The sequence below is a fragment of the Corylus avellana genome, chromosome ca8 (genome assembly GCF_901000735.1).
Source record: "Corylus avellana chromosome ca8, CavTom2PMs-1.0".
Classification (NCBI taxonomy): domain Eukaryota; kingdom Viridiplantae; phylum Streptophyta; class Magnoliopsida; order Fagales; family Betulaceae; genus Corylus; species Corylus avellana.
In genome coordinates this window covers 2,082,470-2,109,292 of record NC_081548.1, presented here as the reverse complement: position 1 = coordinate 2,109,292, position 26,823 = coordinate 2,082,470, and the positions used below count along the sequence as shown (strand labels likewise).

The 26,823-nt window shown below is 35.0% G+C and overlaps 5 protein-coding genes and 1 long non-coding RNA gene across 6 annotated transcripts in view; 1 reads left to right on the top strand and 5 right to left on the bottom strand.

The window, feature by feature from the left end:
• Positions 1 to 289: 289 nt before the first annotated feature.
• On the bottom strand, positions 290 to 2,580 carry LOC132189023 (putative pentatricopeptide repeat-containing protein At1g12700, mitochondrial). The gene has a single exon (XM_059603498.1). The coding sequence runs from the start codon at positions 2,395 to 2,397 to the stop codon at positions 565 to 567; it is 1,833 nt and encodes a 610-aa protein (XP_059459481.1). The 5' UTR covers positions 2,398 to 2,580; the 3' UTR covers positions 290 to 564.
• A 750-nt stretch (positions 2,581 to 3,330) lies between these two features.
• Positions 3,331 to 14,039, bottom strand: LOC132189541 (putative pentatricopeptide repeat-containing protein At1g12700, mitochondrial). Its single transcript, XM_059604282.1, has 7 exons — positions 13,320 to 14,039; positions 10,861 to 10,914; positions 10,628 to 10,701; positions 10,437 to 10,509; positions 5,232 to 7,605; positions 4,291 to 4,496; positions 3,331 to 4,031 (listed from the first exon to the last, which is right to left on the bottom strand). The coding sequence occupies exons 1-5, from the start codon at positions 13,939 to 13,941 to the stop codon at positions 5,711 to 5,713; spliced, it is 2,718 nt and encodes a 905-aa protein (XP_059460265.1). The 5' UTR covers positions 13,942 to 14,039; the 3' UTR covers positions 3,331 to 4,031; positions 4,291 to 4,496; positions 5,232 to 5,710.
• On the bottom strand, positions 9,971 to 13,008 carry LOC132189311 (uncharacterized). Its single transcript, XR_009441037.1, has 2 exons — positions 10,628 to 13,008; positions 9,971 to 10,509 (listed from the first exon to the last, which is right to left on the bottom strand). It is a non-coding gene; the product is annotated as an uncharacterized LOC132189311 (long non-coding RNA).
• On the bottom strand, positions 13,957 to 15,135 carry LOC132189540 (putative pentatricopeptide repeat-containing protein At1g12700, mitochondrial). Its single transcript, XM_059604281.1, has one exon. The coding sequence runs from the start codon at positions 15,133 to 15,135 to the stop codon at positions 14,038 to 14,040; it is 1,098 nt and encodes a 365-aa protein (XP_059460264.1). The 3' UTR covers positions 13,957 to 14,037.
• A 7,213-nt stretch (positions 15,136 to 22,348) lies between these two features.
• Positions 22,349 to 24,904, top strand: LOC132189539 (glyoxylate/succinic semialdehyde reductase 1-like). The gene is made up of 3 exons (XM_059604279.1): positions 22,349 to 22,470; positions 24,527 to 24,605; positions 24,707 to 24,904. The coding sequence occupies exons 1-3, from the start codon at positions 22,349 to 22,351 to the stop codon at positions 24,902 to 24,904; spliced, it is 399 nt and encodes a 132-aa protein (XP_059460262.1).
• A 1,161-nt stretch (positions 24,905 to 26,065) lies between these two features.
• Positions 26,066 to 26,823, bottom strand: part of LOC132189537 (putative pentatricopeptide repeat-containing protein At1g12700, mitochondrial) — a 1,790-nt gene continuing 1,032 nt past the window's right edge. The window contains exon 3 of the mRNA XM_059604277.1: positions 26,066 to 26,263. Within this exon, the coding sequence (XP_059460260.1) occupies positions 26,066 to 26,263 (198 nt within the window). The remainder of the gene's footprint in view (positions 26,264 to 26,823) is intronic.

The window sequence follows — 26,823 nt, the reverse complement described above, 5'->3', positions numbered from 1 at the left end:
AAGAAAGAAATAATGTATAGTGTATACCTAGGAAAAAAATTCATTGCACAAAGATGAAAGGGCATTCTATTATCCTTATCTTAAAAGATGTAACTTGTCTAGAAAAATGATCAATTGGGTTCGAGTATGTGTTGCTTAAAGGAAATGTCCAAACTATATATTGGGAATTTAAATGTCTGACCATGATATTACCATGTTCACCATGACATGACAACTATAATCAATTTCAACATAGGACTCACATATTAATAAAAACAACTTGGTGGGCCAATAAGAATACAATCATAAAAAAATCCAAACTCCAAATGACCAATATTCGGCAATAATTCAGCATCAACAAAATAATTGAATAAATCTTTCAGAATGTTTTTTATTTTTATTACAACACAAGTCTACAGAAATTTGTAAAAAAATATAACAAAATAGGAATAGCAATACACAACAATAGTCCAAAAGACATGGAAATAAATAACACCTTAATGACTTGCAGCAAATATGTATTTATTCCTTATAGAAAGCTTAGAATATGAAATTTGTCCTACAAGTCGAAGAACTCGAAAGCTTTCACACAGATATTTGAAAAAAATCTTGCAATGTTTTATCTGCTCGATTAGTAGACATCAAGTCGATTAAAATTGTTGCAGTGGTTGCATTTGCCGAGAAACCCTTGCCAAGCATCATCTGGAGATATTTCACTGCCCATGATGTCTCATAATGTTGCAAGAAGCCTTGAATGATAGTGTTATAAGTGAAATGGTTAGGTGAACAGCCGTTCTCTTCCATTTTCTCAAATAAATCCATCGCTTCATTTAGCAGTCCCTCTTTGCAAAGCCCTTTGATCATTATAGTGTAAGTGCAAACATTAGGTTGAAAACCTTTGGTAGGAAGAGCATTAAATAATTCACTTGCAGTCGTAAGTTTCCCAGCATTACACATACCATCAATCAAGATGCTGTAAATCACAATATTAAGGTCTAACCTTTTGTCTTCCATCTCCTTAAACAATGCCATTGCCTCCGTAAAGTGTAGATTCTTACATAGGCCATCTAACAAAATAGCACAAGTTTGGATATCTGGAGGTTGGCCACAACCTTGCATCTCGTGGAGTAGCTCTAATGCAATTTTAGGTCTTCCAACTCGGCAAAACCCTCCAATTAGAGTGTTGTAAGTGGCAACATTGGGAAAAATTCCGGTGTTAGACATTTCACGAAATAGACTCATTGCCTCATCAATTTTTCCGTTCTTACAATATCCATTGATCAATATGTTATAGCTAACAACACAAGGCGAACAACCCTTTCGAACCATCGTATTAAATGTTTTGATAGCTTCATCCATTTTATTTTGCAGACAATAACCGTCAATCAAAGAATTGTAAGTGACTACATTTGGCTTTATGCCTCTCTTAATCATCGCATCAAAAACTTCTTTAGCCTCTGTCAACCTCCCTTCTTTGCCAAGTGTGTCCACCAATATGCTGAATGTATGCAAATCGGGCATGATTTTCCTTTCAACCATCTCATTCCATAGTTTAGTTGCCTCATTCCATTGACCAAAATTGCATAGGCCTTGAATTAAAGAATTGTAAGTGAAAACGTCTGGATTAATTCCTCTATTTGTCATTTCAAAGAAAAAAGCCAAAGCCTCAGTTACCAATTTGTCCTTACATAAGCTATCAATGATTGTATTATAAAGCACTACATCAATTTCAAGATTTCTTTCTTCCATTTTCCGAAGCAACCCAATAGCTTCACCGATCTTACCTATTTTACACAAACAATTCATTAATGTTCCATAGGTAATTGTATTAGGTTTATAGCCATTGTTCTCCATTACCTTAACAAACTTCATAGCTTCAACAATTTTACCCTGAAGACAGAGCCCCTTGACAAGAGTTGTTAGAATTATAGAGTCTGGTTGAAAACCAAGTTTCAAAATTCTTGCTAAGATAGAGAAGCCGAAATCCACTCGGTTCAAATGGCAGAAACAATTAGTCAGAACCCCTAGAGTACAAGCATCGGGAGCAATTCCTGACAGTTCCATTTCTTTAATTAGAGTAATAACAGTTGAGTGATGCTTCATTCTTGCAATTGCACCCAGCAATTGAGTAAAATCCACAATGGAAGGCAAAGGGTGCATGTGAAGCATTCTATCAAACAGGCCTAAGGCCTCGTCAAGATTCCTAAAGCTTCGAGATCTGCATCGATCTCTTACAGATTTCAAGAACTGATTGGGGCTTTCCACAATATCTCTACCACTATTGGTAGTTTTGGCAGAAGTAGCACTAAAACAACGACAATAATAATAAAAAAATTGAGCATTGGAAGAAACCCTAAGATGAGAATAATGATTGAAGAAGAAAGCAAGAGAGTTTGTAGACTTAGCAATCGTACCCATTTCCTGATGAAGTGGAAGAAATAAGCAGATGAAGAAGCAGATCTGATGATGCAGTGCCTTAAAGGACTCGACAAAATAAGCAGACGAAGTAGATATGTGGAGTGTAGTAGGGGAGGGGAGGGGAAGTTTGGGTTCTTATACGCGGGATTACACGACGACGTTTCTGTTACGCGATACCCCGAGTTGTTGATTTGTGATGCTGATTTTCTTTTTTATCGCATCTTTTCCAGTTTTCTTGTTTTTTTTCTCCTCTCATGTGAGTCGTCTCCCCCTTTGACATTATCTTGTGTGCCCTATATTTTAAAATTATAAATTAAATTAAAATTATTTGTGTAAAATTATAAATTAAATTAAAATTGATATTTTAAATTTAAAAAAATTACATTTTACTCCCCAAAGTCTGGGATGATTTTCAATTCGACCTCGAATGTTTTAATTTTTGCAATGCACCCCATCAAACTTCCAAAATTTTGCAATTCGACCAATTTTATTCAAAAATTTCCATATAGCCCATAATTTTTTATCGGTGGCCATTTGACCATTTTTGCACTTCCATTTTATATATATATATATATATATAAAGTTAGGGGCAATATGAAAATTTTGGGATAAAATTGATCGAATTGCAAAAATTTGAAAATTTGAGGGAGTGCATTGCAAAAATTGAAACATTATAAATCAAATTAAAAATCGTCCCAAACTTTGGGGGTTCCCTCCTCATCCATAATGTTGGTATGATTTCTTGAAATTAGACATAATCTTCTCTTAAATTTTTGAAAATATATATATATATATTTTTTGTTTGCTTCTTCTTGTAGGGATTTGATGGAAAATATTTTTGTCCACCAAACAATACAAATTAAAATTAATAGATCACAAATTTTAAAATTCTAAGCAACAGTAAAATTTTCTTCCAAGCATAACATTAAAAGATTCTCCAAGAACATGCGGACATTCATTTCAGCCGAATACAAAGTGATCAACCTTATCCATAGAGAAAAATTTGAGCCCCACAAAAATTACCAGTTACAAAAACCTAAGTATTTGTCACATATAAATCCAAAATTTAATGCAAAAATTCTGTACCTCGATAGAGGTACAAGATATTTTGTTCTTCACTTGTTAAAAAAATACAACTCAATAATTTTTTTATTTTTTATTTTTTTTCTGATAAACTCAATAATTATCACTCAAAGGGGTAGGAAAATTTTCGAAGGAGAAGTATGGACAGTAAAATAAGGCTACTCTTCAATATCTGCAGTTGCCAAATGCTGCATAGCTTCCTCTGATGACCAAAGTAACACCGGCTTGAATTAAGGGAGCAAACTCTCACAAGCCTGAATCTCAGCTCCCTGCAATATTGCCACTACTTTTTGCCCGGAAGGCCTTGAGTTAATGATTTGTGCAGCAGCACCACCGAAGATGGCCGTCCGAAAACTATCATCTTCCGCCTTCTTCAGAACTTCCTGTACAACCTTGAAAGTCTAACACCCCTGCAAGAACCAACTGCCCATTGTAATGCTTCATCGAGCATCTGAACACTGAAATATTCCTTCAGAAGAGACTCAGTTTTGACATATTGCCTCAACATTCTCCTATGCTGGGCATGTTTTAGCATTTTGTCCCAAAAGCTCCTATAAAATTGCACGAGAAAGTTTTTAGAAAGATTCTAATTGTAGTAAGAAACAGGCAATACCAAATGAATGAATGCCTACTTGAAAATAATTACAACTGTTACTTATATCTAAACCTTTACAAGTGTGCTCCCCCGAGTGATTCAACTACCTTATCAACTATTTAGATCAGAAACTCAGGAAAATACATATATGAACAAATTTCCCTTCTATACACCATACAACAGTACAGTAAAAACAAGACCATGTAAGCAGTTACCCCTTGGCCACTAAGATCTGAGGCCTTGCAAATTGGGAGTTTGGCTGACAATGGCCATTATTTAATTCCTGCGGGCCTTGACTTGAATCCCTTAGAAAACTCCTTATTATCTCAGATCTCTCCTCTGCAGAGGCAGGAAGCTGAGCAGAACGACCACGCCAATCATGGTTGTCTGACTTAGAATAATGACTTTGGGATTGAGGTTGCTGAGAATGAAGATTTAAAAAGTCAGTAAATTATAGTTTCTAAGTTCTAACAGTCATTAATAGAGAAAGAAAACAAAATAAGCAATTATTACAACAAAAATATACCCAACCCACAGCAACTATAACATCCAAACTTCTTTGAGATATACAAATTATTATTATTATTATATTATTTTCTAATTAATAATGGGAAAGGGGTAAGATACACAAATTCAATATGCAGAAACAACTGATACGACAGTCCATACAAGCAATTTTTCCAACCATGAAGAACTACTAAAATAAACTATAACTATATACGAAAACTTTTGCTAAACTCACATTGCTATCTACACGACCCCATGTTTTATCATCTTGTCCTAAAGGCATTACTCATTTAAATAAGGAGAAACTTCACTTACACCACTAAAATGTCATGTCTTTTGCAAAGACTACCCCAAAATTAAAAAACTCTCTATTTGGTGTATCAATTTTTTGATTTTTTTCAATTACCCCCTTCCGTTAGGATTTTCTGTTAAATCCTAATGGAGGGGTGTGAAATTCCCATAATGCCCTCATTTTTTTTTAAAAAATAATAAAATTGTCAAAATTCCTACAGGTCATTGGGTCACAAAGACCCAACGGACGGTCACTTTGTGACCCAACGGAGGGTCACCAAGATTTCTGGTGTTATGAACTTGCATTTTACTTCTATAAAATTGTTCATTCATCAAAAAATAAATAAATAAAGAATACCTGTAAGGCGTTCAGTATGCTTCCACACTTGGCATACATGACTATCAGTGCTGCTGTGACATGAGGACTTGAGTACTAAAGGTAGTGAACTTTAGCATAAATGTGTATTTTAGTGCTTCTTCAAGAGAACCCAGATGAGCACAGCCAGATAAAACAACAGCCATCGTTAAAAAATCAGCAAACATGCATCTCCTTGAATAATCTATATGCTTCAAACAAACTCCAAATGAACAATATTCTGCATCAACAAAATAATTGAAAAAATCTTTAAAAGTTTTTTTGATTACAACACAAGTCTAAACATATTTGTAAAAAAGCATAACAAAATAGGAATAGCAATACACAACAATAGTCCAAAAGACACGGAAAGGAAGATCACCTTAATGACTTGCAACAAATATGCATTTATTCCTTACATATTGGCTCTGCAAAGGTTAGAATATGAAATTTGTCCTACACATTGAAGAACTATAAAGCTTTCACACGAATATTTGAAAAAAATCTTGTAATGTTTTATCTGCTTGATTAGTAAACATCAAGTCGATCAAAATGGTTGCAGTGGTTGCATTTGCCGAGAAACCCTTGTCAACCATCATCTTGAGATATTTCACTGCCCATGCTGTCTCATTATGTTGCAAGAAGCCTTTGATGATTGTGTTATACGTGAAATGGTCAGGTGAACAACCGTCTTGTTCCATTTTCTCAAATAATTCCCTCGCTTCATTTAGTAGTCCCTCTTTGCAAAGACCTTTGATCATTATATTGTAAGTCCAAACATTAGGTTGCAAACCTTTGGTAGGAAGAGCAATAAATAACTCACTTGCAGTTGTAAGTTTCCCAGCATTACACATACCATCAATCAAGATGCTGTAAATCACAATATCAAGTTCTATCCTTTTGTCTTCCATCTCTTTAAACAATGCCATTGCCTCAATAAAGTGTAGATTCTTACACAGGCCATCTAACAAAATAGCACAAGTTCGGAGATTTGGAGATTGGCCACAACCTTGCATCTCGTGGAGTAGCTCTAATGCAATTTTAGGTCTTCCAACTCGGCAAAACCCTCCAATTAGAGTGTTGTAAGTGGCAACATCGGGAAAAATTCCGGTGTTAGACATTTCACGAAGTAGACTTATTGCCTCGTCAATTTTTTTGTTCTTACAAAATCCATTGATCAATATGCTATAGCTAACAACAGAAGGCGAACAACCCCTTCGAACCATCGTATTAAATGCTTTGACAGCTTCATCCATTTTATTTTGCAAACAATAACCGTCAATCAAAGAATTGTAGGTGACCTCATTAGGCTCTATGCCTCTCTGACTCATCACATCAAAAACTTTTTCAGCCTCTATCAACATCCCCTCTTTGCCATATGTGTCCACCAATATGTTGAATGTCCTCACATTTGGCATGATTTTCCTTTCCACCATCTCATTCAATTGTTTAGTTACCTCCTCCCACCGACCGAAATTGCATAGGCCTTGAATTAAAGAATTGTAAGTGACAACGTCTGGCTGAATTCCTCTATTTGTCATTTCAGAGAAAAGAGTCAAAGCCTCAGTTACCAATCTGTCCTTACATAAACTATCAATGATTGTGCTATACAGCACTACATCAAGATCAAGATTTCTTTCTTCCATTTTCCGAAGCAACCCAACAGCTTCATTTGTCTTACCTATTTTACACAAACAATTCATTACCGTTCCGTAGGTAACTGTATTTGGTTTATAGCCTATATTCTCCATTTTGTTAACCAACTTCACAGATTCAACAATTTTACTCTCAAGACAAAGCCCCTTGACAAGAGTGTTTAGAATTATACAGTCTGGTTGAAAACCAAGCTTCAAAATTCTTGCTAAAATAGAGAAGCCGAAATCCACCCGGTTCAAATGGCAGAAGCAATTAATCAAAACACTCAGAACATAAACATTGGGAGCAATTCCTGACAGTTCCATTTCTTTAATAAGAGTAATAACAGTTGAGTGATGCTTCATTCTTGCGATTGCACCCAGCAATTGATTAAAATCGACAATGGAAGGCAAAGGGTGCATGTGAAGCATTCTATCAAACAGGGCTAAGGCATCATCAAGATTCCTAAAGCGGCGAGATCTGCATCGATCTCTGACAGTTTTCAAGAACTGACTGGGGCTTTCAACATTACCTCTACCACTATTTGTAGTTTTAGCAGAAGTTGAACTAAAACAACGACAGTAATAATGAAAATTTAGAGGATGGAAAGAAACCCTTACACGACAATAATGAGGATCGAGAAGCAAATGATTGAAAAAGAAAGTAAGAGACTTAGCAGTCGCAGCCATTTCCTGAGGAAGAAGAAGAAGCAGATCTGGTGATTGATGCAGTGGGGACGGTCAAGGAGACAAGGACTCGAGGTAGATAGATGATCTTGATGGAGTAATGGAGATTTTTGTAAAGATACAAGGGACACGTGTGTTTTGTTTTGCTGCTTGGAATGACCTTTTTGCCCTTTGTTCAGCTTGACAATTGCTGTTGCTTCGTGCAACCTCTTTATATCATTATTCAATTTTAACCGTTGGGTTTAAAATTAATGGTTTAAATTTTATCATATGAAATAAATATAATAACTACTAATTAAGTTGGTAATTATTCATAAAAAACTCTAAAAATTCTAGAAAATCTTGATCCTTCACTTCAACTCCAACTAATCCCTTACTAGGTAGAGCACTTAATTTGTTCCACCAATACATGTAATTATCAATCATACCAGATTATCATGATTTTAAGGGGATTTTACACAAAATATTTGGCTTTGGATTCTTAACTTATACCATTCAAGTGTTTCATAGATATTTACACTTTGTTTGGTCACCAAAAAAAAATAATAATAAAAAAAAACCTTTAAAAGCAAGAAAAGACAATGCCAAACTACTGCTAAGTGCCTTTAACAAAATCTGCAAAATTAAAATTAAACTGTCTTCATTAGAGTATGGACAAAAACAAACTTAAATAGACAAAAACAAAAACCTTAAACCTTAATTTGATTGACCTTGGGCCAAGCCCATTATTGACTTACTAAATAACAACCATGTCTTTTTCCTTTTCCCTTCACCTTGGGCTTGGGTCACCCTTCAAAGGGAAAACATCATACTATGTGGTATGGGTTTGTTGTTGGGATTGTGACTCCAGTATGTTTTTTTTTTAAAAAAAAAATTTTATAGAGATTAGATTGCCTTAAATTTAGGGATTTGAAAATGATACAATGAGATTAAATCACCCAAAATTAAGGAATTTGATTAGGATGATATTGGATTCAAATCATTGTAGCCAAAAAAGCTATATGATGAACCTTAATTCTATGTATATCATCTCTTTTCTTTTCTTTATCTCTTTAGATAATTATGTGATTCTATATGGTATCAGAGCCTTTAGGCTAACGCCAGTGTTCAATTCTGCTACTATGCACTTTTTTCTTTCATTCTCCTTTTTCAAAGCAAGCACAAAAATCATTGTCCTTCGCCCAGTGCCGACGCCTTCTCCCAAGGACGTCCATGGCCCAAGCATGGTTCAGAAAAATGTCTGAAGAACAAAGGAATAAGTTTTGAGGTTTGTGTGGCAAAACTTGAATAGGCGTGCGTAGTCAATGGTGTGGTGTAGGAAAAGTCTTCTTTTATTTAGATTAAGTTTTTTTTTAAAAAAATGATGGAAGAAAAGAAATGAAGAAACCGAATTTTTTTTAAAAAAGAAGAAGCCCAAATAGGCATATGTTTGGCCCATATATATGACCCATTTCAAGCCCATAGTATGATTTCTTGAAATTAGACATAATGTTCTATTAAATTTTTGAAAATAAATTTTTTTTGTTTGGTTCTTTTGTTTATGGTTTACCTATTTTGTTGATTCTTAAAGGGATTTGATGGAAATTGTTTTTGTCCACTACTCGAAAGTTTGGATAATCCACTTCATTGTTATTGTTGGGATTTAAGAGAATGTTAGGTGTTCTTTTCGTATTCTTCTAGTCATATTTGAATATTATTTTATAAAAACAAAGAGAAAAAAATAGGAATGCCCTAATCTACCTAAAAGGCTGGGTACTCTCACTCTCAAGTCATTCTGCTAATTATTTGTCACATATTATTATGAGTCTTAACACCCTATCATATATGATTTGATTGGTTTTGACAATAAAATGGATCATCTCAATTTTGCTTAAAATGAAAAGGATATTATTGTGGTTGTTGTCATTATTATTACTATTATTATCATTATGTTTAATTTTTTTTTAATAAAAAAAAATACTCATCCAAACAATGCAAATTAAAATTAAACATATACCATTTTGAAGATTCTTTTTTAACCGAACTTAACAACCATTAAAAGATTCTTAAAGAATATGGTAGATCTAATTTGTTTTCTAAATTGCAGTAGAAGCTAGGGTCTGGAGGGCTTTGCCCTTTTTTCAATTAAATTATTATTATTCATAAAAAAAAAAAGAAAAAAAAAAGAAGAAAAGTGAACATTCATTTAAGGCAAAGACAAAGTGATAATCTTTATCCATAAAAAAATATTTGAGCCCCGCAAAAATGGGCCGATACAAATACCTAAGTATTTGTGTTTGTCACATATAAATCCAAAAAATTTAATCTAAAAACTGGGTCTCACATAAGACTCTTTTCAACTCCAACATCCAATCGAAGAATTAACCAGACCTCCATAGAAGTACAAGATATTTTGCTTCTCATTGATTATTTATTTATTTCTTACATGATAAAACAGGGGTAGGAAAATTTTCAAAAGAGAGATATGGGAAGCAAAATAAGGCTACTCTTCAAAATCTGCAGTTGCCAAATGCTAGATAGCTTCCCATGATGACCAAGTAACTCTCACAAGCCTGAATCTCAGCTCCCTTCACTGCCAGAACCAACTGCCCAAGAACCTAACCAAATGTTTTTGGTGCTTTCGACAAAGCAATGCCAATGTCATCCAACAAACGGTGGGCTCTTTTCCAGTGCAAGGGGAATGGCTTCTTTAACAACCTCTGGGTGATACGCTGGGGCTTTTAGCTCCTCCACACTTTGAATTTATAGGAGGGTGTTTTGCTGATGAAAGATAGCTGCACATGTCCGGCAGACTGGATCAGACCAGGACCATTGTTCCTTGGCATTGATTGGGACTGAGGAACCTCCCAATTTTAAGTATCAAGGCCCGGCATTCCAAGCATCATACCCCCAAAACCTATGAGCCTCGTATCAACATTCTCCTCTGCTAGGCATGTTTTAGCATCTTGTTCCAAAAGCTCCTATAAATTGCACGAGAAAGTTTTAGAAAGATTCAAATTGTAGTAAGAAACAGGCAATACCAAGTGAATGAATGTCATACAAACCTGGCAATACCAAGTGAATGAATGTCATACAAACCTGAACAATATGGTGGACAATCTTTTCAGGCACCATCTTCTGCTTCAAAAGCTCCCCAATAAGGCATATGCTTCCTAGAGTTCACAGCTAAATCATCCGTTCTTTATCCCTGCATTCCATTTCTTGCACAGGGGCAGTCATATGCCTGATTTCTGCCCTCGGGTTGTCAGCTCCTTCAAACGCCTCCTGACAATTATTCAAGAGCACTCGCTTAAATGTGATTTCTTTCCCACCAGGTTCATCTGATGGGAATGGAGGAAGCTTCTCATCAAAGTCACAGCATAAAACTGCGTACATGGGACAAAACGTGGGTTCTCATCAAAGTCAAAGCCTTATCAAATATAAGCTTCTCATCAAAGTCACCAGAAAGTTAGATCATTGCACAGATGTTGACAGGAAAATTTTGCAAAGAGATATTAGAGCATATTGTACATAACCATTGGTTAAGTAAAAAAGAAGAGACGGCATTGCCATCTACATCATATGGAGGTGGAAAGAATTGTAAGTAACAAAATGAAGCAACAGTCATCCCTGCATATAAAAAGTAAAAATAAGACAAAGGGCACAAATCGCTACTGTTTCACACAAATCGGAAATAGGAATATAAGAAACATTTTTGTCAATTCTTCTAGAAATAGGATCATCCCTGCACTAAAACTATCAGCCACTAAATACCACCACAACAACTTGGCCAACAAATCTGGCCTCTATTTCTCATAGCCAATCCCTTCTCTGTCTCCTAATGATCCTATTTCCAGAAGACAAATTCTCCCAACTGAGCCCAGCTCCAAGCCTCAGTCCCCAATCACTCTGCTGAAATCAACTCCAATATTTCTAGTCCTCGTGTTTAAGAAGCCAAAGTCATAGTCAATGCCAACTCCAAAAACAGAGTCCAAAACCGTTTCCATGGATATCCAAGAGCAGAAAAGACAAGAAAGCAAGGTCTTCTTCACAATGAACCCCGTTAGAAACAAACCAAACCGACAAAGAATCGCAATCCGATTCCCAAATCTTAACAAACAAACATTTTGAAAAAAAAAAAAAATCAAACCCAGCTCTCAAAATTTTATTGTTTGTTTAAAATACCCAACTTGGAACACACGTTTCTATTACCATTATCCAATCAAAGAAAAACCCATTTCTAAAGTGAGAAGTTAGAGAGAGAAAAGACAAGAAACTTCACTTGAAAGACGATGACCTTGGGCAGATTGCGAAGGTGGCTTTCGGCAGATTCTAGTGACACTTTCCCAAGAGAGTTTCCAAAGATTAACTTTCATGAAGCATGAAACAACACGAACAGGCTTGTTCCAAGAATGTCCTTAGAAATTTCAAAATCCTCGTGAAATTTTGTATCTTTTCTCTTCCTATACATTCTTAAGAACCGAACAGAGAGCACATGGTGAGCAACCGAAATAACCAACCTACAAGCGAATGAACTTTTGGGTGATGGTCTGAGGTGTGGAGAGCTTCTAGCAAAAGAAGCCGAGCACTTCAGAGTAGCACACAAACTATTTTGGGGTGAGAGCGAGCATGGTGGTGAGTCAGGCAAGAAATGGAAGGAAATATCTTTTTCTAGTATACCATCCCTTTGTGGAATTTTGGTGCATTCTAATACATGATGGATACAAGTAGAAAACAATTGGAAAGCGCAATGATTTATGGAAGATAACTTCCAAGAATAATTTTTCTTCACAAAATGAAATAGAAGTGGTTCTATCTTTTGTTGGAAATGCTTTCATCACTCATCCATAGGCTCAAATCCACTGTTTTAACATATTTCATAGGCTTATAATAACAAACTAAATGTCTTTTTCTAGTGGCAATTTAAAAGAGTATGTGCAGCCTAACCCTTGAGAATGACCTAACAATCATGGTTCTTTCTCCTTACTTGCCAGCTCATAAGAACGGCTTGACCTTTTGTGCCTATAGATAATCGGGTTTTTTTTTTTTTTCATATATATATTTCCTTATTTTTTGGGGACGTATCCTTACCTTAAAGATGTAACTTGTCTAGAAAAATGATCAATTGGGTTCAAGTATGTGTTTCTTAAAGGAAATGTCCAAACTTTATATTGGGTTAAGTATCAAAAAGGATTTACAAAAACAAATAGCTTAAGAATTTTAAGATAGAAAAGAACAAGATCTTTCCAGAAATATTGCAATTATTTAAAACCTAAAGAAAATAATTGATGGAATGTGGTGATCATAATCAGCCAGTCATGCACCAAGTATGCCTTCCTGACGACTCAGTTATTTGAAATGAAGAGCCATGCAGGTGACTTCATTACCATGCCTACCATGATAGGACAACCATAATCAATTTCAACAATAGAACTCAAATATTAATCAAAACAACTTGGTGGGCCAATAAGAATACAACCATAAAAATCCAAACACCAAATGAGCAATATTCTGCATCAACAAAATAATTGAAAAAATCTTCAAGATTTTTTTTACACAAGTTTACAGATTTTTATAAATATATATATATATATATATATATATATATATATATATAACAAAATAAAATATCAATACACAACAATAGTCCAAAACAAATGAAAAGAAATATCACCTTAATGACTTGCAACATATATGCTTTTATTCCATACAGATTGACTTTGCAAATGTTAGAATATGAAATTTGTCCTACACATTGAAGAACTATAAAGCTTTCACACGGATATCTAAAAAAGATCTTGTAATGTTTTATCTGCTCGATTAGTAAACATCAAGTCGATCAAAATGGTTGCAGTGGTTGCATTTGCTGAGAAACCCTTGTCAACCATTATCTTGAGATACTTCACTGCCCATGATGTCTCATTATGTTGCAAGAAGCCTTGAATGATTGTGTTATAAGTGAAATGGTCAGGTGAACAGCCGTTCTCTTCCATTTTCTCAAATAATTCCCTCGCTTCATTTAGTAGTCCCTCTTTGCAAAGCCCTTTGATCATTATAGTGTATGTGAAAACATTTGGTTGAAAACCTTTGGTAGGAAGAGCATTAAATAATTCACTTGCAGTTGTAAGTTTCCCAGCATTACACATACCATGAATCAAGATGTTGTAAATCACAATATCAAGGTGTAATTTTTTGTCTTCCATCTCTTGAAACAATGTCATTGCCTCAGTAAAGTGTAAATTCTTACACAGGCCATCAAACAAAATAGCACAAGTTTGGAGATCTGGAGGTTGGCCACAACCTTGCATCTCGTGGAGTAGCTCTAATGCAATTTTAGGTCTTCCAACTCGGCAAGACCCTCCAATTAGGGTGTTGTAAGTGGCAACATCGGGAAAAATTCCGGTGTTAGACATTTCACGAAATAGACTTATTGCCTCATCAATTTTTCTATTCTTACAATATCCATTGATCAATATGTTATAGCTAACAACAGAAGGCAAACAACCGTTTCAAACCATCATATTAAATGCTTTGGTAGCTTCATCCATTTTATTTTGCAAACAATAACCATCAATCAAAGAATTGTACGTGACTACATCAGGCTTTATGCCTCTCTGAATCATCACATCAAAAATTTCTTCAGCCTCTGTCAACTTCCCTTCTTTGCCAAGTGTGTCCACCAATATGCTGAATGTATGCAAATCAGGCATGATTTTCCTTTCCCCCATCTCATTCCATAGTTTAGTTGCCTCCTTCCACCGACCGAAATTGCATAGGCCTTGAATTAAAGAAGTGTAAGTGAGAACGTCGGGCTGAATTCCTCTATTTGTCATTTCAGAGAAAATAATCAAAGCTTCAGTTACCAATCTGTCCTTACATAAACTATCAATGATTGTGCTATACAACACTACATTAAGTTCAAGATTTCTTTCTTCCATTTTCCGAAGCAACCCAATAGCTTCACCGGTCTTACCTATTTTACACAAACAATTCACTATGGTTCCATAGGTAACTATATCAGGTTTGTAGCCTATCTTCTCCATTTTGTTGACCAACTTAACAGCTTCAGTAATTTTACCCTGAATACAAAACCCCTTGACAAGAGTAGTAAGAATTATACAGTTTGGTTGTAAACCAAGCTTCAAAATTCTTGCTAAAATAGAGAAGCCGAAATCCATCCGGTTCAAATGGCAGAAGCAATTAATCAAAACAGTCAGAATATAATCATCGGGAGCAATTCCTGACAGTTCCATTTCTTTAATCAAAGTAATAACAGTTGAGTGATGCTTCATTCTTGCGATTGCACTCAGCAATTGATTAAAATCCATGAGGGAAGGCAAAGGGTGCATGTGAAGCATTCTATCAAACACGCCTAAGGCATCATCAAGATTCCTAAAGCTGCGAGATCTGCATCGATCTCTGACAGATTTCAAGAACTGATTGGGGCTTTCCACATTACGTCTACCACTATTGGGATTTTTAGCAGAAGTAGCACTAAAACAACGACAATAATAATAAAAAATTTGAGCATTGGAAGAAACCCTAAGATGAGAATAATGATTGAAGAAGAAAGCAAGAGAGTTTGTAGACTTGGAAATCGTACCCATTTCCTGATGTAGTGGAAGAAATAAGCAGAAGAAGCAGATCTGATGATGCACTGCCTCAAAGGACTCGACAAAATAAGCAGACGAAGTATAGATATGTGGAGTGGAGTAGTAGGGGAGGGGAGGGGAGGTCTGGTTTCTTATATGCGGGATTACACGACGACGTTTCTGTTACCCAGAGTTGTTGATTTGTGATGCTGGTTTTTCATTTTTTATCGCATCTTTTCTTCGACATTATTTCTTTCTTATTTTTCACCTTCCCTTTGACATTTTAAATTTTAAATGTCAAATTAGTGTAAAATTATAAAATTAGATTAAAATTGATATTTTAAATTTTTATGCTTAATGCTTATGCTTGGTTGTCCTCGTCCAGAATGTTGGTATGATTTCTTGAAATTAGACATAATGTTCTCTTTTATATATATATATAAATTTTTGTTTGGTGCTAGATTTGATGAAATTGTTTGTCTACTACTTGAAAGTTTAGGTAATTCACTTCATTATTATTGTTACTGCTTCTCTTTTTGCTTTTGTAATTTTTTTTTTTTGACATATCCGCGCAAGAGGGGAGAAGAGGATTCGAACTAGTGATCTTCGTTTTATTAGGCGTGGTCCCAGCCAATTAAACTATCTCTTAAGGACCCGGTTGTTATTGTTCTTAGCTTTTCATATTTTGTTTTTTGAAGAGCTTCGCAACAAAATATGTTGTTCATTTTTTATATTTTTGAAACTTGGGTCTCCTAAAAGGCAGGGTACTTTCACTCTCAAATTAATTGCTTAATGATTTTGACTGCAAATTCTGCTAATTATTTGTCATATATGATTTTATGAGTCTAACACCCAATCATATATCATATATCATATATGATTTTATTGATTTTGACCGTAAAATGAATCATCTCAATTTCGCTTAAAATGAAAAACGATACTATAGCCGTCGTTGTTATTATTATTACTATTATTATCATTATGTTTAATGTTTTTTAATAAAAAAAAGATACTCATCCAAAGAATGCAAATTAAAATTAACAGATCATCGTTCATTTTGAAGACTCTAAACAACAGTCTAAAATTTTAACCCAACTTAACAAACATCAAAAGATTCTTAAAGAATATGGTAGGTCTAATTTGTTTTCAAAATTAAAATTAAACCTTGGCATTGACTGGGACCGAGGAATCTCCCAATTGTAAAGTATCAAGGCCAGGCATTTCAGGAATCATACCCCCAAAGGCCAAAACCTATGGGCCTTGTATCAACATTCTCCTCTAATGGGCATGTTTTAGCATCTTGTTCCAAAAGCTCCTATAAAGTGCACGAGAAACTTGTTTATAAAAACATAAAGCTAGTTGCAGGTGTACATGAAAGCACTTATGTAGGAGCACTTTTCTACATATCCGAATATTATATAAACTAATGTCCATAATCAGAAGAGATATTTTCATTCTATATAATAATTGATCATTAGTTCTTGTCAAGTGTTAATCTCTCCCTTTATTCCACTCTAGCAAGTGTCAATTATTAGTTCTTGTTTATTGATACCTCAAAAATAATATGCGTTTTTAAAAGATATTGCAAAATATATGACGTTTGGCATTACAATTTAAAAAGAACTTAATTTAAAATAGGAAAAAAATCTACAATTTCTATAAGCAAGCTATGGGGTGTTTATTTGAAAGGCGTGAATTTAAACCAAAATTACGATTTCGCATAACAAATATTTGATAAAAAAAATAAAATAATTGTCAACATGTTTTACCAAACGCCTTTGCGATTTTAAAAAATAGCGACTTAAAAAACGCAATTTTTAATATCGCATTTATTGATACATCAATCCCAAATAGACCCTTTGTTCCACAAATACTAGGTAATTATCAATAGTACTTAGATTATCATGATCTTAAGGGGATTTTACACAAAAGATTTGGCTTATGTGTGGTAAAAAGGCTACAAACACAATGAGCACATAAACCAAATACTTACAGAAATAGGGCTTTGGACCCTTAATTTATACTATTGAAGCGTTTCAGAGACATTACACTTTGGCTTCGTTTGGCAACAGGGTTTTCCTAGACCCTGTTCACCTTTTGACCAGTTGACCATCCAATTTTGAACTTTTAACATCAATATTTCAGCTTCTTTGACCATATTGTCCTTATCTTTCTCTGGCCACTTTTTGTGTTTTTTCCCCTGTTTGGTTGTCTAGAAAATCGGGGAAGGGAAATGTTTGGAAATTGGGATTTTGGATCATTTATAGCTGATTTTACGGTTATTTTTGCTGTGTGTAGGATTTTAAAGTAGTTTCATTCATTTTTCACTGATTCTCTAGGCAAATAGTTAGGGTTTTATATTTTGGGCGTCCCCCAACGCTAGCTTCATGTCCATCAAAGTAATCGGGGATTACAAAAAAGAAGAAAATGTTGGCCCAGGTAAAACTTACCGAGAAACAAAAATCAAGAAAAACCCAAAGATCCCAGGCACAAAAATGGAATTACCCATAGTCGCATAACAACAACACAAAAATATCATTCAAAGAATCACAACTCCTCTGCAAAACCTCAGAAAAACTAACCCACGGCCACAACACTCAACACACAGAAAAATTTCAATGAAAAGACAAAGAATGGAAAGAAAAGGTGCCTCGTAGTCCTGGCCTTTGAAGACATGGCAGTGAAAGAATGTGAAATTCACAGCTGTGAGCTTGGAAACCTTCTTTCAAATACCCAAGAAACAAAGTAGGCGGTGAACAAAAAAATAGAACAGAGCAAGCGAAGAGAGTGTGGAGAGGGCGAGAGGCTGTGAGAGCAGAGAGTGAGAATGTGAAATTTACGACTGTGAGAAGACGGGGAGGAAAGAAAGTGAGGGAGATGGAGGGTAATCGAGAGTGCTGGAAAACAAAAAGAAAGAAAGTGAAGGCTAATATGGTAATTCTACTCAGAGTTATTTTATTAAATACACATATATCGAAAATCTACAGTATTTAGGCTGGCCCAACACCTTTGCCAAACACCACCTTTGTTTGGAAACAAAAAAAATAAAAAAATAAAAGCATAATTACACAGAAGGATCAAGCTGCAAAATTAAACCATAGCATGAATACCAAAAGCATGAACACACAGAAGGATCAAATTGCAAAATTAAACTTCGTCTATGCAATCTTCTAAAAATATAACTGGTCCACAATGAGTGGTTGGCCTTTCTTCCTCGCCTCTTCAATGATGGACAACTTGACACCCATGTTGAAGAATGAAGCTATCAAAAATGCGTGCTCCTATGCATTTGAATTTTACGATTTCAAAGAGTCAACAAGCTGAGAATAAGAAATTGGTTAAAAAATGACAATGTCTTTTGTATCTTGGAATAAACCGCATAGGCGGTAACTAAAGCAAAAGAGATATGAGAATGAAGTCTTACAATCATTCTCAAAAGAGCACAAACCTCAAAAGATTCATAAACCACATTTCTGTTGAAGACAATGTTAGATGCTGGTCACCATAAAGTTAGATCATTGCATAGATATTGAGAGGAAAATTTTACAAAGAGATATTAGAGCATATTGTACATAACCATTGGTTAAGTAAAAAAGAGGAGACGGCATTACCATCTGCATCATATGGGGGTGGAAAGAATTGTAAGTAACAAAATGAAGCAACAGTCATCCCTGCATATAAAAAGTTAAAATAAGACAAAGGGCACAAATCTCTATTGTTTAACACAAATCGGAATAGAAATATAAGAAACATTTTTGTCAATTCTTCTGGAAATAGGATCATCCCTGCACTAAAACTAACAGCCACTAAATACCACTACAACAACTCGGCCAACAAATCTGGCCTCAATTTCTTAGAGCCAATCCTTCTCTGTCTCCTAATGATCCTATTTCCAGAAGAAAAATTCTCCCAATTGAGCCCAGCTCCAAGCCTCAGTCCCCAATCACTCTGTTGAAATCAACTCCAATATTTCTAGTCCTCATGTTTAAGAAGCCAAAGTCAGAGTCAATGCCAACTCCAAAAACAGAGTCCAAAACCGTTTCCATGGATATCCAAGAGCAGAAAAACCCATTTCCAAATAGAGAAATTAGAGAGAGAAAAGACAAGAAACTTCACCTGAAAGACAATGACCTTCGGCAGATTCCGAAGGTGGCTTTCAGCAAATTCCGATGACCCTTTCCCAAGAGAGTTTCAGAAGATCAACTTTCATGAAGCATGAAACAACATGAACAAGCATGTTCCAAGAATGTCCTTAGGAATTTCAAAACCCTCGTGAAATTTTGTACCTTTTCTTTTCCGATACATTCTCAAGAACCGAACAAAGAGCATATGGTGAGCAACCGAAAGAACTAACGTGCAAGTGAGCGAACTTTTGGGTGATGGTCTGAGAGGTGGAGAGCTTCTAGCGGAAGAAGCCGAGTGCTTCGGAGCAGAGCACAAACTATTCTGGGGTGAGAGCGAGCCTTATGGCGAGTTGTGCTAGAAATGGAAGCAAATGTCTTTTTCTAGTATACCATCCCTTTGTGGAATTTTGGTGCATTCTAATACATGATGGATACAAGTAGAAAACAATTGGAAAGCGCAATGATTTATGGAAGATAACTTCTAAGAATAATTTTTCTTTACAAAGTGAAACAGAAGTAGTTCTATCTTTGTTGGAAATGCTTTCATCACTCATCCATAGGCTCAAATCCACTATTTTAACATATTTCATAGGCTTATAATATCCACTACGATCAATTTTATTTATTAAATTAGACAATTCAAGCAACAATTAACCATTTGCAATTATGGTTTATCTTTATCACCTTTAGGTTAACGAGTACACTAGCTATTCATCCGCATTTTCATAATTTACTTCTTTCTACTTTAAGTGGGAAATTTAATTAGTTCCCTTCTTTCTACCACTCAAATGATGACCGTATGCTCCATCCTCTGCTTCTTGCTCTGAATGACTGGTAATTACCTTAGGATTAAAAAGTGCAATAATGCGGTAAAGAACAAAGAAATTATTTGAATCCCCAAGACAAATAAACCCGTTATAGTAGAAAATAGGCCAATAACAAAAAGACATATATCAAAATTCTAAGTAAAATATTTTCCCAACCATTAACAACACAGCATATAAAATGAGAGATTCTTTGGCAAATGAACACAACACCCACTGAATTCCATTTACTTCTCCTGCCTTAAAAGTTTACAAAACTTAACCACACACACCAATATGCAAAATCGTTCCAACACTACCCTCAATACGATTTTCAAAAAAATTTGAGACATTTTTGAAAATACCCTTTGAACAGTATCAAATCATGAATGAAAAGGGTTTCGGTTATGCCAAAAATTTTCCTTAATCCACCTAAACTTGCAAAATTTTCAGAAAATTGAGCTAAATCACATAATGGGTATCTCAAAGGAACTACAAACTTCATGGTTATTTTCGAATTTAAGACAACTATAATTCGACATGGCATGAGCTGAGGACTACTCTACTTGGAAAAGCCAGGGATTTTTTTTTTTTCCATCTTGACGTGAGGAAGAAGAAGGGGAGAGGAGAAGAGGCGTTTTCGTTTTTCAATTTGGAAGTGTGTCTCCTCGATAACACAATAGACAGCTGGCATCTTATGAACCCTCAGATGCAAGGAACGGCCAAGATTTGACAATATGAGATTCTCATATTTTTTGAAATATGAGGAGATCTGGATCCTTGATTGACAGAAAAAGAAACAAATGTTGATTTTTTTTTGGGTCTTAATTTTTGCTTTACACGCCTGTACGACACGTTTCACACTTGCACCCTTGTCCCTTCTTGTGTTTTTTTTCTTTTTCTTTTTCTCTTGCACCTTTACCTAGGGGTGAAATTTAAAACCGCCTAACCGCAACCGCTAACCGTTAACCGTTATAACCGTTAACCGCTAACCGTCTAACCGCCTAACCGCTTTGAAAGCGGTTAGTAAAAACCGCTAACCGCCTAGGCGGTTGCGGTTAGCGGTTAGTGGGTTTTGAAAATCCGCTAACCGCTAACCGCTACCCGCTAACCGCTTTTTTTTAAATATAATATATATTTATATTATATATATAATAACAATAAGTTGTGAGTTTATGACTTTTTTTTGGTTGATTGAAATGGGTCTCAAGCTTCAAGTTTAACCATATATGTTGGTTTTTTTGTTGCTTGTGAGTTTATGAATTTGTTTGTGTTTTATTTTATTTCTATGTGTGAGTTTATGAACTTACTTGTGAGTTTATGTATAAGACTACAAGTGAAGTGATGATTTTGTTGTAATTTTATTTGTATATTATATGATGTGTAGATTTGTAGAAGGTGGCCAACAAGATTTTGGTATATAGCAATTTTTAATGCTAAAATGGCCATGAAAAGGGAAAAAACAAATGTTTAAAATGAGAAAAAAAAAAAAAAAAGTTTAAAGTGAGCCCAAAACCGGTCCAAACCCGGCCCAAAATCGGTCCAAAGAAAAAAGTCCAAAAAAAGCCAAAAAAAACGGTTAGAAAAAAAGCGGTTATTCCAAAGCGGTTAGCCGCTAACCGGGCGGTTAACCGCTACCCGGTTAGCGGAGGCGGTTAGTAAAATTTACTAACCGCCTAGGCGGTTGCGGTTAGCGGTTTTAGCCACTAACCGCTAACCGCAACCGCTATTTCACCCCTAAGCTAGACAATCATAAAACAGGCTTTTGTTGTCTCACTTTGAGTAGAGCTACTGTGATCTTGATATTAATGAAATATATTACCTGTCTTTTGTCAATATACTACTGTTAAGGTGATATAAAATTCCAAACATGATTAACTGTGGATTTACATCTAAACTCAATTGACCCAAGAAAACCTTGAAAACAAAAACACTTGGAGAAAAGTGTGTTTTTCAAATTGAAAACAAAAACACTTGGAGAATAATACATTAGCAAACATAGGTTTTATCTTTTGTTTGACTTTGCTGTCAAATTTCTTGCTTGGACTGTGCAGTCGTACATTCTGTAAATCTTTGAAAGGATATGATAATTTAGGCTCACTAGGAACACAGAAGCGATTCACTAGTTTTTCTGGTGTTTGAGAAAGAATAAGTCAAAGAGGAAAATTTGAGTAAATAAGAAACCCCGTGGCTTGGTGATCCTCGTGCCCCTTCTATTGTTTTCAGAGTGCTACATAACTTGATTCTGTTAGTATAGCTGTTAATCTTTTAGCATGCAGCTCATGGATACACTGTTTGAAAATGCAGGCATTGTATGAAGAAGCGATCCTAGCTTTTAATGTCCTGGGGAAGAAATCTTTCTTCTTAGGGCAGGTTGGAAATGGAGCGAAGATGAAACTTGTTGTCAACATGATAATGGGCAGGTAGACGTTAGCTTTTGGTTAATGTAACCTAGAAAAGTAAAATAAAAATGGAGACATCTCAGACAATAATCCATGTTCTGAGAGTAGGTTTTCAATCAAGTCATAAAATGTGCAAGAACTAAATAAACTGCCCAAAATGTAACTTGACCCAAATATGAATTGGTACAGCCCATGTCCAACAAATTATGGAATTACAAGAATACCCCTGACATTTAAGAAGCATAAATGATTGTAGACCCTCTTATTATCAAAATTTAATTAATTAATTATTTTTTTGATAAATAGAATTTAATTAATTTTTTTTTGGGAAAAATATACTTTAGTGTCTTGAACTACTACCATATTTTCATTTACGCCTTCGAACTTTAAAAAGTGACATCGGGGTCCATGTACTACTTCAATGTATCAAATTATATACTTTCTCTTCCTAGATTGTCCCTTCTTTTTAATAAAAAAGAAAGAAAAGAAAATTAATTAGGGGGTGCTCAGGTCGTTTGGCCACATCCAAATAACCAAATGGGAGTTGCCAAAACCACCTCCTGGCCATTTGGGGGTGGCTTGCCACTCCCATTTGGTTATTTGGAGGTGGTTTGGCCACTCTCAGGTCGGCTAGAGCTGGCCAGAGGAGGTGGCTCAACTACACCCTAAGTTTTTTTTTTTTTTTTTTCCTCTATTAAGAATGGGCAATTTGGGGAGAAAAACGCAAAAGAGGTCACATGTGGCACACATGACCTATTTTCCATCTATTTTGATGACAAATACAAATAGTGTCTAATATGACACACAATGATAGTATGGGGTCCTGATGTCATTTTTTAAAGTTTGGAGGTGTAAACAAAAATGCGGTGGTAGTTTAGGGAGCTAAAGTATATTTTTCCTTTAATTTTTCTATGACTTTCATAAACGAAAAAAAAAAAAAAAAAAAGATCAAATCGACAAGACTTCTGGTACAAAGTTAAGGCTACATAGGTGTTTTTCCAAGTTTCATTAACATTTCAGAAAATATTAATAATGCAAATTCTAAAAAATACTTTTTTCCTTTTGCGATGGAGACGTTAAAAGCTTGTTTTGTTTGTTCATGCTTCTACATTTTTTTTTTTTTTTTTTTAACTCTCATGCACGTCAACAATGAGGTAATGGTTTTCTTTTTCTAACTTAATTAGTTGGGTAGGGGTTGCAACTATAATAATTTATGAAGTTGCTTTTAGATGTAAATTCTCATGATTGTTGGTGTCCTCTACAGTTTTTTAATCTTTATCGTCTAAGGCAAGTGATTCCTCATTTGATATCATCTGGTGAATGATTTCTTTGCTTGTGGTCTAGGTTTCAGAAATAATGGCAGATAAATTTATGGGAAAAATATCAAAAAGTCTCCTCAATTACCAGCCATTTTCAATAAAGTCCCATAAAGTGACAAGCATGATAGTTTACAATTGCCAATGTAGGGGTATTTTTGGAAGATTACAGCCAAATTTGTTTTTCTTTCCATTCTAATGGTCAACGCTAACGAAGTGGCCATTTTGTCATATATTGGTAGTTTGATGTATCAAATTGTCACGCTTGTCACTTTGTGGGACTTTATTGAAAATGATAGGTAATTGAGGGGGCTTTTTTATATTTTTTCCTGAATTAATCAACAATTGGTATATTTAGCAATAAGTATCCTTTTTAATTCTTGTAATTAATTTATTCTTATTAATACTCTTAAGGAGTTTTTTGAAACACAATTGATTATGAATTATTAAAATTAAAATTGTTACTTATACGAAAATGAAGTCAGTTTCTTGAAAAATTAATTATGAGAATTATTAAATATTTGAGTATTAATTATAAGAGTCTCAGCCATACTAAACCAGCAACTTCCTAATTCCAAGAAACATAAAAGTAAGACTTAATACTAACTAGAGTAGCTTAGGAGGATACCAGTTAGGCCTCTATTGAAATTAAACCTAATGTGAAGATTCCTTTGCATTTGAGCTTGCTTTTCCTTCACTTTCCTGTAGCCTATGTCTTTATACCCTTAATTGATTGTTAGTTATGGCATTTTTCTTTTCAGTATGATGAATGCGTTTTCAGAGGGACTTGTACTGGCTGGCAACAGTGGACTTGACCCTCATACTCTTCTTGATGTATTGGTAAGATAATGACCAAGAATGTTTTTATTGAAAGACCAAGAATGTTTTTATTGAAAGATTTTGGTATTTGAGCTGAGTGTTGATAAGTTACTTTCTGGCAGGATCTGGGTGCAATTGCTAATCCAATGTTCAAGTTGAAGGGACCCACTATGATCCAGAGCAGTTACTCCCCTGCTTTTCCGCTGAAACATCAGCAGAAGGACATGAGGTTGGCTCTTGCCCTTGGTGATGAAAATGCTGTATCAATGCCGGTAGCAGCTGCAGCCAATGAGGTTATACTCTTTTTTCATCTCTTGTAATTTTGAGAATATTAATTAAATGATTATCACTTATAAAAAATTAATTAAATGGTTAAATTCACTCTTTCATGTTAACTTGAGCTTTGAGACTAGTGGCAAGTTAAAACTCTGACTCTACGGTTTATCCCATTATGGTTACGTATTAGGCCTCATTTGTTAAGGGAAGGTTTGAGCCTATATGTAAGGAGGAGTGTTGGAATATTAATTAATTGATTAAAGTTATCCTTTCCTATTTGTTTAAGTTTTTTTAAATAAATGGATTTAACACTTACTAGTCTCGAAACATATGTAGAAGCAGTGTCATTAATTAGAGTCAGATTGATGTAGGGCATTTTCTGTAATGTTCGAGTGTTGTTGCTTGTTAGTTGTTATGGGCTGTCATTTTGCTTAAGTAACAAGGATGGAAAGGTAGTGTAGCCTATTTTTAGTTGTTGGAGAGTATAAATAACAGAATTCCAACTCATGTAATCAGTTTTTCAGTTTTAACAGAATTTCATTACCAACAACGGAGCATAGGATCAGTTATCTCTGATTTCTAGACAACCTATTCTTCTCCAAATCCTAAATCTCTCTATTTCTTTTTGAATCTAAAAGTTTGAAGCATCATTTTGGTTTCAGAGTATCATGCATTGATTTATCCTCCTTGGTGTGTTGAGAATCTGCAAAGATTGAAGCCGAATTTTTTTTTTTTTTTTTTGGCTTAATCTCTTATTCAAATTGTTCTTGATGAATGAGATTTCTATTTTCCTTTGTTCCAAACAGAGTACTACTTTCTTGTATCAGATCTCTGTTTTCCTTTGTTTAAAACAGAGCACTATTTTCTTGAATCAAATCTCTGTTTTCCTTTGTTTGAAACAGAGCATTAGTTGCTGTTGTTCTGGCCCAAAGAGTTTGAAAGGTTTGAGCTACTCTTTCACTAGAATTCTTTATGGCTTATCTCTTCCACCTAAAGAAATGATATCTGCCAACCATTTGCAATATTAGCAATATCCAAATTGTTTGAGTTGGCGGTGGAAGGTAGGTCTTTGGTGTTAAGGATTTTTGAAAGGTGTAGGGGTATCATCCAATCCTTATGGTTGGGTAAAGTTAATATATCTTGGTTGTTAGCCACCGTTGAGGAGTTGGTCCTAGAGGAGGGGATGAAAGAATTTTGGAGCTGCTCTATAGTTGGTTTTCCAGCTTTCCTTGCCCAGTGTTGCTCCAATAAGCATGGACGGTTCTTGGTGGTGTCAGAGTATGGTAGAGGTAGACGGAGGGGTTCATCCTAGTGCCAGAAGGGAGAGATGGTAAAGGATGAAGGTCATTCACGTTGGAGCTGAGTTTAGTTATGTATAAGCCGCCTAAAAGCTTTTCTTGCGACTACAGTAGGTGTATAAGTGTTTAATGTGTGCTCATTCTCAGTGGTCGAGTTTGAATTGTACTACCTTTGTACTGCAGTGGAATAATGCCTAGCTCTATGGCGTCAGTGGGATATCGCTTCCCATTACATTCCTGGTTTATGGGTAGCCAGGAAGGGGTGCCACCATACTGCTACTACCCTTTACCCACAGCCAAAAAAAAAAAAAAAAATCAAAGTCCTAGAATTTCTTATTTTCTCCTCTCATTCTCTAGCGCACACACAGATGCACACATCTTTATTGCAAGTTGCAACTATCTAAAGCTGTTGCCTTTGATTGAGATGGCTCTGGATCTCGATTTTTATTCCTTTTTCCTTTTTGTTTCATATTGTTCCAATCTATTCAAGATTTGGTCAATTTCTATGTTTATGTTGTGAATCGATTTTTTTGTTTACAGATGATAAGTAAGATGTCCTTCCTTTGATCCATCTCTTTTTAATATATTGATGATTGAAAGGTTTATTTTATTCGGTTGGTATTGGTTGGGTTTCCCTTTTTTTTTTCTTTTTTTTTTTTTTGAGT